The sequence below is a fragment of the Centrocercus urophasianus genome, unplaced genomic scaffold, assembly GCF_019232065.1.
Source record: "Centrocercus urophasianus isolate 14NV4802_14NV808 unplaced genomic scaffold, USGS_Curo_1.0 seq_14, whole genome shotgun sequence".
NCBI lineage: Eukaryota > Metazoa > Chordata > Aves > Galliformes > Phasianidae > Centrocercus > Centrocercus urophasianus.
This window is the reverse complement of record NW_024884586.1, coordinates 38,516,569-38,531,794: the sequence shown is the minus strand read 5'-3', so window position 1 is coordinate 38,531,794 and position 15,226 is coordinate 38,516,569. Positions and strand designations below refer to the sequence as shown.

At 44.5% G+C, this 15,226-nt stretch overlaps 1 protein-coding gene across 1 annotated transcript in view; it reads left to right on the top strand.

Annotated features, from left to right (window-relative positions):
• The first annotated feature begins 8,909 nt into the window (after window positions 1-8,909).
• The window catches only part of PRIMA1 (proline rich membrane anchor 1), a 47,118-nt gene continuing 40,801 nt past the window's right edge, over window positions 8,910-15,226 (top strand). The window contains exons 1-2 of the mRNA XM_042813669.1: window positions 8,910-9,171; window positions 14,956-15,106. Of these exons, the coding sequence (XP_042669603.1) occupies window positions 9,079-9,171; window positions 14,956-15,106 (244 nt within the window). The 5' untranslated portion in view covers window positions 8,910-9,078. The remainder of the gene's footprint in view (window positions 9,172-14,955; window positions 15,107-15,226) is intronic.

Below are 15,226 nucleotides of genomic sequence, written 5' to 3'. Positions count from 1 at the left end.
GCACCATATGTCAGTGTGTTTGATTATATCACAGTGCCTACAAGAAAATATCAAGCAAATATGTTGCAAACAGTAAAACACTGCAGAATTTCCTCATTAGGCAAATATCATTAGTGTCAGTGAAAACATCATGGGTCTTGTAATCGTAAGACAAAAGTCTCTCTCCAAAAAGTGCACAGTAATCTTACAGCATTTTAATTTATGCCTTTTGACATAGGCTGCACAAAGATGATGGGAAGCTATGACTCCTGAAGGTAAAAGTGACTAGACCTTTATTGGACATAAGCCATCTCTGGAGTTAGAGCAAGAAAGAGCACATGCAAGCATGCATGGAGTGCTGACACCAGTGTTAGGAGATTTGGCAACAGATGCCTTACCCACCATCTTCCTGAGACATCCTGAGAGCTCTCACAGTTTGGTGAGCCACAACAGTCCACAAGCAGGCTCTAGAGTGGATGCTCTCCAGCTGAAATAGCTACAGACTACCAGACCCCAGAGAGCTTTTATCTTCTACCTAAGACACACATGATTTGACTTAGATTCTATCAGAGCAATAAATTGGAGTTATATTGATACCTGTTATGCAAAAGAACTTACAGGCACTGTAATTTGTGTTCAGCTTTATGAAGACAGCCACAACAGGGGCTAAAGATCAAGTATTTCAAAACATATTTCTTTTTCTTAGAGTTGCTATTTTCTAAAGGCCTTTTTCTTTATGTCAAGATAAGGCCCTTCCTTTATGTCAAGATAAGAAAATTATTTGAAATATTTATGCCACCAGACCTACTGTAATGGTATAATATGGTGAAAAATGTAGCAATGACAGCAGGGTGGCAGAGTCCCAGGTTGCAGCAAGAAAAGATAAGCCCAAGTATAGCAGCCACAGAAGAAGAAACAAGCAAGCAAAAAACTGCTTACCTTCAAAACAGTCCAGGTAGACAGAGAGCTCCAGTGAGATATCCTCACTTCCTCTGCCAACCTTTAAATGAAGTCTGGGAGAGGGTGGATCCTGACTCTACCCCTTCTGGTCACTCAGATGCATTGCGTGCACCTGAGCTCCCCTGTGTTGGCCCTGCCTTCCCACCAAGTGCTCAATTACTGGTTCAAGCCATGACTCAGCATTTCTGCTACACCTGCAGCTGTAGTGGGCCTTGCTCCCAGGAAAATGTCTTCTCATCCTAGAAAATAGTCAGAGTGGGCAATGGTAACCCACTGGCCACTGTCTGCTTTAGCAACATAAACATGGTTGATGCTGAGGAAAGTAAAATGCTTTGTACTACCTTAGTTCCTAAAACTTTTATAACATAAGCTGATGAACTTCCACAGTAATTTTCATCTGTGGTCTTCAAAGGCCAAGCAAGGATTGCTACAGTAGACAGTTCTGAAAGACCTGTATGTTCGGCTCTCTGCTGCACAGGAAAGTGGCAAGGTCTTTCAGGCAGTGTGTATGTCTAGCTTTTTGATAGCCAGTCCAGGTCCCAAAGAGCCATGCCCCCAGGCAATTCAGGCCAGCCCAGTCAAAGCATCTCATCAGGCATGCAGGTAATCTATCCCTGTGGACATCACAGATTTCAGTATATTTTCTGCATTCCGGAATGCACAGGCACCTGCTCAGGTATCTTTTGTCTCACAGCAGTGGCCAAACGTGCAGTCCTCATGGTGACTTCAGATTCAAGATGTGAAAGACGTGCAGTGGCTTACACCCGTAAAAGCTTAGAAACCACTCACAAACTGATGCATCTTCCTCCCCAGATGCAGAAAAAGCAGTTATTTTTCAGGAGAGTACAGATGTACTGGTTTTGAAATAATACCCGTACAAAGACTGGTATTACACACTAAACAGAGACTGGGTGGGAGAAGTGGGAGCTGTTACCACTGCTGCCACTGTGACCTGCCAGTTTTTGTCCAAGGGCAGAGGTTTATTCTCAGCATGCAGATGCTGGAGAGAAACTCTCCTGTTAGCCCTAGTGCTATCCAGCTGCAGCAGGTCTCAGTGGTGAGTTCTGATGCCAGTATTGTCTTTGTGATAGCCCGCTACCAGCTATGACTAATAACCAGATCAATAGCCATTGTTGTGAGACAGATGGGCCCATTACAATCAGAGACATTCAGATTCTGGCTTTTAACTCCTAACCTTGGTCAGTATAAAATATTCACCAAAATTCTGTGTTAGACATTGGCACAACCCTGTTTTTCTTTCCCTGACATTAACAAATGTCAGGCTGCAGGACTGTACACCACATCAATCTCACAACAATAGATGCCACATTTGCTGGATGTATTACTAAAGGAACTGCATAATTGATCTTTACAAAAATCCACTGTGGAGCTGATGGGTAAGTGAAGAAAAACAAAAATAATGGGATGTGTTTCTATCAGTGTTTTGCTCCTGCCCATGTCCATCCACAGGCCATTGCTCTTAGACCCCCCTGCACTACCAGTTAATTTGCAGGTAAGAGAATTTTCTAGCACAACTGGCATTGGATTCTCACAGTCAGTCTCCTCTCTGACAAGATATGAGCCTGGTGTGCAGTGGCAGGAGAACTCTGGGAGGCAAAGCACCAAGAAAAATTTCCATCCTTTCCTTTACACAGCAACCTGTTGCTCAGCTCCCCACTGAATGCATTTGGTCCCTCCCTCCATCTCCTCATATTAACTGCTTCCTGGTGAAGTCATCTGCTTGGCTTCCCGTAGTAGATTTCTGTTCTTTCCACTCCCTTGTGAAAGAAGTAGAAATTGTCTGACAGTGAATGAATCCCTCATATCCATGTCTCCCTATACAAATACAAGGAGAGATGCTAAATCAAAATGGAGGGACCAATCCCACCAACGAAAATAATAAGCAGAAAGAAAACAATGTTGAGAAACTATTTACAAATGCATTTTTCAGTTGAGTGTTGCTGATGACTTTTATGAATTATTGAATAACGTCATGCATTATTCAAGCTTTTTTGTGCAGTTTATATTATCATGCAGACCCCTTAGGGCCTGGAATCAGCCAGCTAGCACGTTGTGCCCTTGCTTTCTGTGCGAGCAGTATGCTTATAAATAGAGAGAACTGCTGGGCTCCAGGGCTTTACTCTGTTGACTGCTACCTCGTGTCTGGAGCAATCCTGCCCAAGAAGCTCTCCTTGGACTATTTCCAGTTGCACTCCAGATCTCACACAGCAGCACAATTAAGGCACAGCTGGTAGGAACCAGCTCTCCTCAACTGTCTTGCACCTCTTCTGCTCTGAGGATTTTGCACTGTGTTCCTCAGCCTCTCACCTGAGTGCTCAGATCAAGGCATCCTCGTAGTTTGGTATCCAGACATGAATCCGGATGGTTTGAGTGGCCACAGCCACGAAGGCTGGAAGAACCACATCTGAGATGTGAAAGCTCTTCAGAATCTGGTTTGCAATTCTTCAGACTGAGTATCATGTTTGTTAGAAATAGAGTTAAGAGGTGAGAGAGTCGGGGCAGAAGAAAAAACAGTGCTCTGGGAAGTGGAACACCTTTCAAGCACTTTTAGATGAAACATCTCCAGTGTACATACAGATAATAATTTTAGTTACCAGAGCAATTCAACCATTCTTCTCTACCAAACAGATGGTAGATAAAAACCCTTGGACTTGTAGTTTTGGGGAAGATTGGGGGTTCACTCAGACTGTCAAAATAAGTCAAAATGACACTTCGGTTTTGTTTTAATTTAGTCAGTCAGAAATAATAATTAGACAACAATAAAATGATTAGAATGAAAGGTGTGCAGATTTCTACTTACAGGGGCAATTAAAAAAAAAAACAGAAAGAATCTGAGTGAATTGGTAGGGATTTTTCCTTAAAAACTGTGATTCGCTGGCTTGATCTTCAGCTGAAACTACTTATATTTTTGTATGCTCTCTCAGTCTCATCCTTGTTCCCCATGCATTTTCACAACAGTCTGTGCCATGATGGTGCTCTTTTTATTTCATTCTTTATCCATAACTACCTCATGGATAGTTGAGAAACACATCTGTTGTACTAGCATGGAGTCAACAAAGAGGTGTTTTGCCACGGGTTAGTAAGGTTTTATGACATTTAGCATCCAGCCAGGCATTTTCTAGAGGAGCAGCTACAGACCACAATGTATTAGGCAGCTACACTGGATTTCTGCAGTATAGTGGATGAGGAATTCCTCCTGGAAATGTCTAACAAATGCTGCCATTTACATTGGATCCACAAAGGAACCAAATGGAGTCCAAAGCTAGATGGGAAGGCAGAGCTTTCATGCTAGCTTTTACACATTCAAATAACGAGTATTTAATCTTCTGAAAAAATAGATGAAACCTAAGCTGCAATGAATATTAAGTGTAAATCCGAAATAGCACTTAAATGATTTCTGCAACCTGCAGTTCACTCAGGATGTAGAGATTTCATTATAATAGCCACAATGGACTAATAATGTAATATCAGTAATAAGAAGTAATGGGACTGATATAGCTGGAAAAAGAACCAGACATGTTTGGGAGCGCACAAGCTCTTCCTCAATCTGAGATTTCCCAGGACACTTCTAATAACTTTTCGCACACATTTTACCTTTACATTTATTAACAAAGAACATCTATTCTGCTAAGCACATCTTTTGCTGAAGAGAATAAATTGTGACCAGCTACCAAAAGCGAGGAAGCAAGAGGCTTGTTTAACACCGAATGCAGCACTTCAGAGCTAGAAAACTGAAAAAAGCAAGCTCTTGTAGTATATATATACTTATATATATAGTCATAGCAGGGGGTTTTTTGGTCATGGACGCAGCTCTGTGGTACCCTATAATTTAAGGTCTTACAGCACAAGTTGAAGACTACTTGATGCTGTTTTCCATATTGGTCTTATTCATCCCTCACTTAAACTGACATGGATCCATTGATTTTGTTGAAGATATTCCTGTACTATACCAACCTGTATTTTTCTAGGAAAAAAAAAGCATGACTTGAAAGTCTGTTACCTTTAACTTTTAAAAACCACTTCTAGTATTTCGTTAACTTTTAATTATATACACCAAAAAAAATCTTAAAAATTGACTCTAGATGTGCTCAAATTTGGAAATTCATTCTCACAAATAGGAATTGTTGAACAACTGAAATATTTTCTGAAAATCAATTCTGTTATTTGTATGTGTAAATGAAACTAGAGGGCTTCTAATGACTTTGTTTTTTTCCTGCATTCTTTAAAATAATTGAGATCATTAGGAACAATCCCCTCTGCTCCCAAAAAGTTGATGGCAGTGCCTGGAGAACTGTGAATCCCTCCACTGTTTTCACTCTTGTGACCTTTCTTAATATGTCAACTCCTAAAAACTTTTCAATTGGTCTGGATTTCTATTTCAAGACTTCAAATCCACAAACAACACATTTGTTTTCCACTGCTAAAAGCACTGCTTTAGATATACCCAGCAATAAAAATTTTCTTAAAAGGAATAGAAACAAAAACATTTTTATTATGATATAGCATTCAAAATCTATTGATGCTGTGCATTTAGTGTCCTGCTCATGGTATTCAAGACTCAAAACTAAGAATTAGTCAGAGAGAGACAGTGCTTTCAGGTAGCAGGAGACCTTGAGATACCAGTGCTGAGATGTTTTCTGGTTATGTTCTTGCTAGTGTTTCCCCAGGTCTGAAACTCTTCTTGAGTACATTGATCTGCATCCAGAAATGTCATTAGCAAACAAAACAAAATTAAAACATAAAAGAATTCTTCTCAGCCTGACTGATCACAAAGCCCTGTCTTGAGAAGTGGTCACCTTCACTTCTTCTGCCTCTGGCTCCAGCAAAAATCCATCCCAGTGTGTCTGAAGGCATAGGAACAAGTCCTACCAGAACTCAGATAGGTAAATGTCTGTTGATTTTGATGAAGTTTTGATGAGTCAAAAGAGCCTTGTCCTGTGCCCTCTGAACACATGAATACATGTTGTAAACTGAATCTGTACTGACAAAATAAACAGCCTCTTAGCGTCAATTATAACCATTACGGCTACTTAGATGAAAGGAGTGCTATAATGTGTTTGTACAGCTAATCAGTGTTGCAGCCCTTACTAATGTTTCCTGAGTAGCTACCATATTGCAGTGCTAATCATGATTGTTCTGATGATCAGGAATTGTTCTTAAAAAAAAATAATAATAATAAAGCAAGCAGGAGAAATACTTTGTTCTAATAATCAAACCAAAGCTGAAAGGACAAAGCATAATGGCAATCATAGTGCCAACTGTTAATGTTTTCCTGAATTTTTTGAGAGATTGCTTGAATCTGTCTGTATGGTCTTTTTTCCTGAAAACAAAATAATATATCTCAAACAGCTGAAATCTGCATTTTGAGCCATGACTCTTATAAGGTACTTTTCATCTCTTAGACCTGTGCTGATCCCACCAGCAAAGACCTGGCCTTGTTCTTGGTTTCTGTGCTCTGCACATCCATCTTCCTTGGAAGATGGCATCCCATTCCTGGCTTAGCCAGCAAACACACCTCTGCCTCCATCCAGCTGGATTTGGACATGCTGCTAAGGTAGGCAGGGAACCTGGTGTAGATAATACTAAAAATATGTTCAAGGTATCAGCAGTCATGGCTAGCAGTAGGATCACAACTCAAGAAATGCAGGTTTTGGCTCTGAGTTTGTACCCACAGCCAATACCCATCTCCACACTAGAGCAGTGTGGCTGCTGCAGGCCAGTCACTATATTTTTCCTTGCACCACACCCAGTGACACAAAACACTTGTTTATTAAGGAAAATATATTTCAAGCCTGTTGTTGATCCAAAGCCTGCAGTCTTACAAGCACTATGTCATTTATATTCCTTCTAAGTGGGAAAAAATCCTGGATGGTATTTTTTCTCCATAGAAACTACAGAAAGGAACTAAATGAAATTAATAAAAAGCCCTAGTACAAGTGAGCAAGAACAAGGCACATACTCAGCTCTTTCTTCAGGCATTCAGTCTAATGGGAAATATGCCATGTGGTGATTGCATGATGGGAGCCAAAGCTTGAACTTCACCTAAAGCAGACCAATAGTTCTGATTAAAGAGCTGTTAACTGCTAGCACAAAGGGGAAAGATGCTGAGTACTTGGGCCAGAATTTTTTTGTGTGGGAACAACCTCTGTGGCAACATCCACTTCTGTGCAAATGAGGACAGAGCACGGCCCCATGTCCTCAGTCCCCAGAGCTGTCTGTGGGCAGAAGGAACACTTAAGGATGGGCACTTGGGCAATTGCTAATGGCAGGAAAATCCACAGTTCTCTGACATTAAGGCATTGTAAACACTGAAAGAAAAGAAATCTGTGTTGTGTTTTTTTTTTTGGCATACAACGCCTAAAGCCTTATCTCTCATTCTGTCAAGAACCAAGGAGTATGTATACAGATGGTGCAATTTATTATGTTCTGTACTGTGACCAAGTGCTGAAATACCTTCAGGAAATCACCAGAAAGCCTGAAAAGCTTTGCTGCCTCTTGTGACTCCAGCTCAGTAAGACTATAATTGAATGAGCACAGTATATTAAGCACTCCATGTTACACAGTAGACTTACAGAAAAAGGATGCCATCTTTTTTCAGAATCATTACAGAAAACATATTTGCCGCACAGTTACTGCATGCACCCAATATCATGATGTCAGTCTGGCCATACTTGGCCCTTACAAACATATGAGAAGGGGATTTTCAAATAACTGGCCAGCCACGATGGACTGAGTTCAAGTCAGGTATCACTCTGTTGAATTTCATTGTGTTTTTGTCATTTGTAGGATGTTGCTGAGCCCTGGCATTGAAACCGGTGTCTTTTGGGATTGAAATGAATGGGGATTTGCTGGCATGGAGAGACTTTTACCCATATATTAGCATATTTTCATTCTTGCTTTACTGAGCAGATTTTAATGAAATAGTTTATGAAACTCTGACCAGTGGGTGCAAGAAATAGAGGGGAAAAAATAAAGTCCAAATCCTAAAGCCCATTCATCTCCAAGTGTGAAACATAAACCTTGAGCTCAACACTTTATTTGAGCCCACTTGTTTTAGCTCATTCCACCGAAAACAGGACTGTGCCACCAACCCAACAGCAGACATTTATGAACATCTTGGTGCACGCCAAGCCCAACCAGCTGCCACAGCCATCAATCACTGAGGTTTTAATTGCTTCAGTGCAAGCAAAACCTTCTTCATCTTTGATTATGTGGCCTGCTTCCTCCCTGCAGAGCCATGATATCGGGGGGCTCCTTACCCACATCCTCACAAGCGCTGTTATTTCCGCGCGCTGCATTATCAGATAGAAACACCGGCACTGGAAAGCGTCCTCCTTGTGACATCCCACGGACACCAGGCTGGGGGCACCAAGCTGAAACAGGACAATCCCTAGCATCGCTCTAGGACAATAAAGAAATAAAATGAGAAATAAAGAAAAAAAGAAAAGAAAAAAAACCATATGATAATTATTTAAATTTTTTTATTAAAAGAAAGAGAGAGGAAAATAAATAGATTAAAAAACCCCACCACACACGGGTGCAGCTGGGTCCGTGGCAGCCCGGGTGCATCCGCTCGCAGACCCGCGGAGCCGCGCGGAGCGGAGCCCGGCCGCCGACGGGAGGAGCGTTGGCGCGGAACAGCGCGGCAGGAGCCGGGCGCACAGGGACCGTTCCGTGGGATTGAAAAATCGCTGCAGCAGCAGCGCCGACGGGCAGGGGGTCGGTGCCATCCCCGCGCCGCCCCGCTCCCCCGCCTCTCTCCGCAGTCTCCGGCCCCTCCGCCCTGCAAACTTTTTCCTCCCAAGCGGCGGCCACGGAGCGCCCCGGTGGGGGGAGCGGAGGGGCGGGCACGGAGCGGCGGGCGGGGCGGGCGGAGGCCGGGGGGAGCCGCGTCGGGCAGGGCGCCGGGCTTTCCCGACCACCCCTTCCTCTCCCCACCCGCCCACCTCCTGCCTCCCTCCCTCCTTTTCTCCCTCCCTCTTTCCCTCCCTCTCCTCCAGAATTAAAGTTGGGACAGTCGCGCTCCGGGGATGGGTGCGAGCCAACGCCTGTGCCGCCGGCTCGCTCTGCTCCGTCCCCAGAACGCCCGGAGCCCGCGCCTCCGCCCGCCCAGGAGGGATGCTGCTCCGGGAGCTGCTGGGACTGCTCCGCTGCTGCTGGCCCTCCCTGCTGCTGCACTGTGCCCTCCACCCGCTCTGGGGCTCCGTCCAGGTAGGGCCTCGCTCAGGGGGCCGGGTGCGATGGGCAGAGTTCCGGGCGGCGCCGCGGAGGCTGCGGGCGACGGTCCCCGGGCTGGGGAATCCGCGGCTCTGCTGGGCACGGCACGGCTCGGGCTGCGGGACCGAGAGGGTGAGGGAGCTGCTGGGCCCGCCTCGAGCCCCGGGAGCGCCCAACTTGCTGCGGCCGGAGCGAGGCGGAGAGGAGTTTCTTGAGCGAGAGCGTTTCGGTGGCGACATGCACGGAAGATGCGGTGCTCCGGCGGGCTTATTTTTGGGGGTGTTCCGCCGTGACATTTTGGTGTTGGTTGCGATCTGAAGGCTGTTTGCTTAAACCTCAAAACGGGGTTTTCCAACTCCTCGCCGGGTGTCGGTGGGTGACCTTGGTGGTGGTGTGGGGTGAGCTGGAAGGTGCCCAATGAACAGGAGTGTGTCGGGAGGGAGAGTGCCCGTCCAGCTTGGGGAGGGGAGCAGCAGCACAGCTTGACTCAAATGCGTCACTTGGGTATTTTAAAGTTTATTTATAATATATGTCTTCAGCCGAGTGACTGATGAGGCAGCTGAGTGCTGTTCAAGAACAGCACAATTGCAGTTTCTTGGAGAAAACACGGTGGAGACTCCGCATCTTTCACTCCTTGTTCTAAACTTAGTGACTCCCAAGAGATTAAACAGAGATGTTTCAGCATCTCGTGTCTGCCTGTGAGTGACAAAGAAGATCAGTGCATCTTACAGATTAAAATGAGCAGAAACAACGGCAAAACCAACATCTTTCAAACTAATTCCTTCGTCATAAAAATCTCAGCCAGCACTACCCTGCTGCTGTCCTGCTCAGGTGTGCAGATGCTGGCTGTAAGGCAAATCTGTAGGGAAATGCAATTGTGTGAGAAGAGATGCCTCCCAAAATCCCTCTCCTGTAATCAGTCTATCAGTCAAGCAGACAAAAATAAATAAATAAATAAAATACCTTGCATAAACATCTTAATGGTAAACTGCTTAAGTGACCTAGGGCAATCTTTCAATAGTAGTTACATTTATAACAATTGAAACAGTCTCTGAGAACTGCAAAAACCGAGGGCTCCAGACTTCCCTTGCAAAGCTTTGTTGTTACATTCTTCATCTATGTTTGTGCTATTGCCTGCTGCTCTGTGTAAGGGCAGTCAATAATACTTTTGCTTTTTGCCCAAATGCACATGCAACCCAGGACACCCTGGCAGGTACCAGAGGGAAGGATGGTGCAGAATGCTCACCAATGCACCAACATGCTGGGATTGGAGCTCACTCCTCTTTGAATCTCTCCCATGGCTCCCTTCTCCATGTCAAGTTGTAACCATTGCTCATATCATCAAAGTCTTCCTCTGAGGATGACTGACCCAGGGGTCCCATTGTATCCCTACTGTATCTACAGCAGCCATTGCAGTTTCTCACTTCTCCCAGTCCTTCTCTACCTATTAGCCATGCTCTGACCTGTGTGTGGCATGGCCTCCTTCGCCACATCTTGGTGCTGCTTCCTTGAGCCTTGCCTTGAGACACTTAATGAAATCAGTCAGATACAAATCAGAGGAGCAGCATTATTCAAATACTTATGTATGCATATATATGTTTTTCTTAGCCTAGTAGCCAACACAACAGGAAGGAAGGCATGATTCTGTCTAAAGTTTTTGACATAATTTAAAAAATGTATCAGTATGTGCAGTGATAAATGGTAGTGTCACGTCTTTTCTGGTTTTATAAACATAGATTTGGATTAACTGTGATGTGAATTATGCAGAGCAGCTCTGGGATTTACATGGCGTTGTTGAGATCTCATTTCTGTAGACTGGTTCCAAGAGGCAAAGCTCTCACCAACTCAGCAGGATCTTAGAGGTCTCAGTGGCACTTCTCTTATCAAGCTTTCCTCCCTTTGCCTGGTTTGCAGTCACCAGAGGGCCATGGTCAGGAGACTGCACCGATCCACTCTTTCCATCCCACTCTAGAGCATGTCCATGGACTGCTGCAGCCCTGCAGGACTCTACTGGAGTACTGAGCTCCACTGGCCACACAGATTGGTTTTCCCATCCTGCACAAAGCGGAACCGGGCCTACTGCTTCTGCAGAAAGTCTTGGATTAAGCAGAAATGTGACAGATATGGACCTCTACTGAGAAACTTCAAAAAGAAACCAATGTTTTCTACTTTTTGCTTGCTTTTCCCTGGGCATTTGTGGATCAGATTTTCATTGCCATGAATATTTAAAAACATTTGCCTTTTTGCAAAGCATATTCATATCAAAGGTACACAAGCTCTCTCCTTATTTTCAGAGCAGGAAAAAAAATTGTACCCCCTTGAAGGCCAGGCAGCACATGCACCCAAGCTGACAAATGGCCAGACAAGCAGCCAGGTGCCAAGGAGACATGTCCATAGTGCTTATAGCACCAGGGCTGGAGAGCGTGGCAAGAGAGCAGGGAGTGTGCCCAGGGTCCAGAACCAACCCCTCTTCAGGGCTCTGAGTGGGCACTTATTAGCAGGGCAGGCCAGAGTGGGATGGGGTTCTCTCAGCAGATCTGTTTTTCTCCTGCCAGCTCCTGTAAAAGCAGCTTACCTTGAATTACAGACAAAAAGAAATGGAGTAATTTATTTCATCGTCCTCCAGGAGGATGGAATTTTTCCCCAAAGCATAATTCCCAGTGATTTGTTCTGCTTATGTTTACAAGATATAAGTAATATTCTTCATTCCTTTCATAAGAAGGCTAATAGACATCAATACCATGGGTTGTTTTTTTTCTTGAAAACAAGCCAAATGTCTTCTTTTTTTTCTCAAATCTATCTTGCTACCATTAGTTAATCTTCTTGCAGCAATCCTTGACCTCTTCTCTGCTCCTCAAGGCTACAGCCTCAATTTATGTCTTTCCTTTTCCTGATGGATTTCAGCTAACTTACAATATCCTTGTTCTTTACCAACCCTTGAAGGCAAAATCTATGTTCCTGTAGATATCTTCCGTCAACTGGACATTGTATCAAGTGAAAAGAGAAGAGAACCAAATAAGCGTCAAAGCCAACGCTCTCAAAATTCAGTTATTTCCCAAGCATTCAGAATCACTGTGAGGAATCTCAGTATATGATTCAGAGTGAGATATGTGGAGATATGTGGATATTTCTTTCTTTCAGAAATGTTATCAGAAAAGTATACAGAGAGCAGTTGGACATGCATAGGGTTAATCTTGTCTGCAAAGTAATTGAGAAAAATACACACTAGTTTCTGAGGACACTCTATTATCAGTCTAAGGTAGAAAAGCCTCCAGGGATTTAAAAGCAATCAATAGTCTAAAAAAAGATCGAGCAAGTCTTTTGGTTCTGGTTGATATTAAGCTAGAGCAATAATTCAGTGTATCATACCACACCAGCACTATGTTCAGGCTCATATACACAAAGCTACTTCTGGTCTGCGTATGAGGTTGGCTCCAAGACTGCTGAATGGTATTCTACCCTGGCTCTGTTTTCTCCCACTTTACTGGCTCCCGCAAGACTGTAGGGAGCCATAGGGTTTATCAATCAGAGAATCAAGAAGGGAGTGATCATTAAAGCTGGGGGTTGATATTGCTGCCTGATCAGCAGTTGATGCTGGCAGAGTAATGCTGCCCCACCTGCTGTGTGAGTGGTGCAGGTGCTGCACCATGGGTCCCACCTCAGAGTGCCCCGTCTGCCATTCCTCTGGGTGAGCTGCTGGCACCCTGGCCCAGTGCACAGACAGCCCCATGGGAACCAAAGTGGTACAGAGGGAATATTCTGCTTCCTGTGATCACTTATGGTGTTAAAAATAAATGCACCTACTTAGCAGACAGATTTATTACCAGCTCTGAGGGATTATGAAGCCAAGTCGCTTTGATTCATTAGAGTGTTCAGAGAGTTTGTGTAAGTTCCTGGAAGCTGTCTGGGATGGTCTCTAACCAGCCTCGTACTGTTACCTGGCTGTGAAGGGAAAGTTGGAAAGCACTCGTGCTGAATTTGTCTCTCCCTATGTTTGGTAATAGATGTTGACGTGCTGTTTAAACAACTGATCCTCCTGACTTGTGCCTCAGCTACGCGTAGCTCTTTCTATTCTTTCCTCCCTCTCAACAGAGACCTACCTCTATTTCCCCGAGGCCAGAGCAATGCATCTTTCTGCATTTAGAAACCTCCTACACATGTGAACATGTCCTTGGTGCAGTGATGTTGTTTTAATTGCCCATCTTTCTTTTTTTTTTTCCAGAAATACATGCAGAGCCTGTGTGCTTCCTGCAGTGGAGAGTAGATGGGCTCTGTCCCAAAGCTGTCTGAGAAAGGGAGGCGAAGCCTGGGTGGGAGGGAGTAGTAGGCAAGCTGGGGAGGGAAGGGGGGTTGGAAGGAGATAATTGCTAAAGGTCTCTTCCAACCCAAATTGTTATGTGGTTCTGTGAGCCCCAAGTGACCGTGGAGACAGGCAACAGGGCAGAAGGGGCTATCTGAAACAGGCCAGAGGGGCTGGAGTGAGACATTCCCTGCATGATGACCATTATGCCATGGAAGAGAGCTGAGTAAGGAGGATGATATTAGAGAAAAACTATTAGGATTATAACCCTCCCAAGACCAAGTTTACAAGGCAACAGCTGAATGTTCCTGTGATTTTCTTTAGCTTCAGTGAGTATCCCATATTTCAGGTTGCCCAAGGAGATTGCGGATTCCTCATCACTAGAGGCATTCAAGACCAGGCTGGATGTAGCTCTGGACAGCCTGGTCTTCTGGTTGGTGACCTTGCACGTAGCAGGGGGGGTTGAAACTTGATGATCAATGTGGTCCTTTTTAACTCAGTCCATTCTATGATTCTATGATTTTCTATTTCAGATCAAAGCCTTTCAAAAAAAGGTTAACTTAGAGACCGCTGATGGCTTTCCCCCTGAGTCTTAGGCTCTTCCAGTATTGCACAGATTCCCTTTTCATTATGAACATACTCCTTTTCATTAACATTACATTAGGAATTTTACAGTTACTGAATATCTTTATTTACATGTTCCTAGACATATAAATATTATTTCTGGTAAGAAAAATATGTATTAACATGTTCTTTGTCATGACTAGATTACAGTGCTGAATGTATGCATTCTGGCTAAATCATTGGCCAGTGCCAAGCCATGCCTACATGCCTTCAGCAGTGGTTACACTTGGGTTCTGCAGCGTCTCCTCTTCAGCTTCATTGATCACCAGCAGGAAGCTGCAAGGCACAAGCTGGGGCATTTCCATTTTGACCAGGTCTTCTATACAGTCTGCAGATGAGTAGGTGGGGCTGCACCTCGCCATGGTGGGAAGTGAAACATGTCTCCAAACATGAAAGGGAAGCTGGCAAAACAGGAAAGATCTCTGGCTCTTGGTTCTGCCATGAGGAAAATGAGAATAATCCTTATCCTAAATGTCTTGCAATTTTTATTAGCTCTCTTTGGCTTGCAGCAACAACCCTGTGAATAATGCATGCTATTAGACGGCTTTCCTAAGGAAAGAAGGCTTACGCAACCACATTGTCTGCCACTACCCGCCTGCACTCTACCCCATAATAATGCAGAAACCAGCCAGACACAGTCAGAAGTATCTTGAAGATACTATGTTAAGTAGAACATAAAGCTGAGACATCATAAGAAAGCGACCTTGTGTCCTCAGTGACGAACAGCAGTGGCAGGAGCTCAGTTCTCTCCAGGGGCTGAGGTGCCCATTGGGAACTCAAGTTCAAGCAGCATGCTCATGAAAAATCAGTTTTCCCTTTTTCTACTGCTCGTGCCATGACTTGTTTCTCCACAGATCACTCAGGGTGAACCCCAGAAGTCATGCTCCAAGCCTGTAGCAGATGAAATCCCGGAGAGCTGTCAGCAGATCTGCCAATGCAGACCTCCACCACCGCCACCACCCCCTCCTCCGCCCCCGCCGCCCCCCAGGCTGCTGGTGGTGCCAGGTAAGTGGGCAGAGGGACAGGGATGCCTGGGCAGATGGGAGAGGGAAGAATGTGGAAGAGGGCACAGCGAGCCCATCCGTCATTTTCCACTTAGCAAATGCATGAAAAAATGTTCTCAGT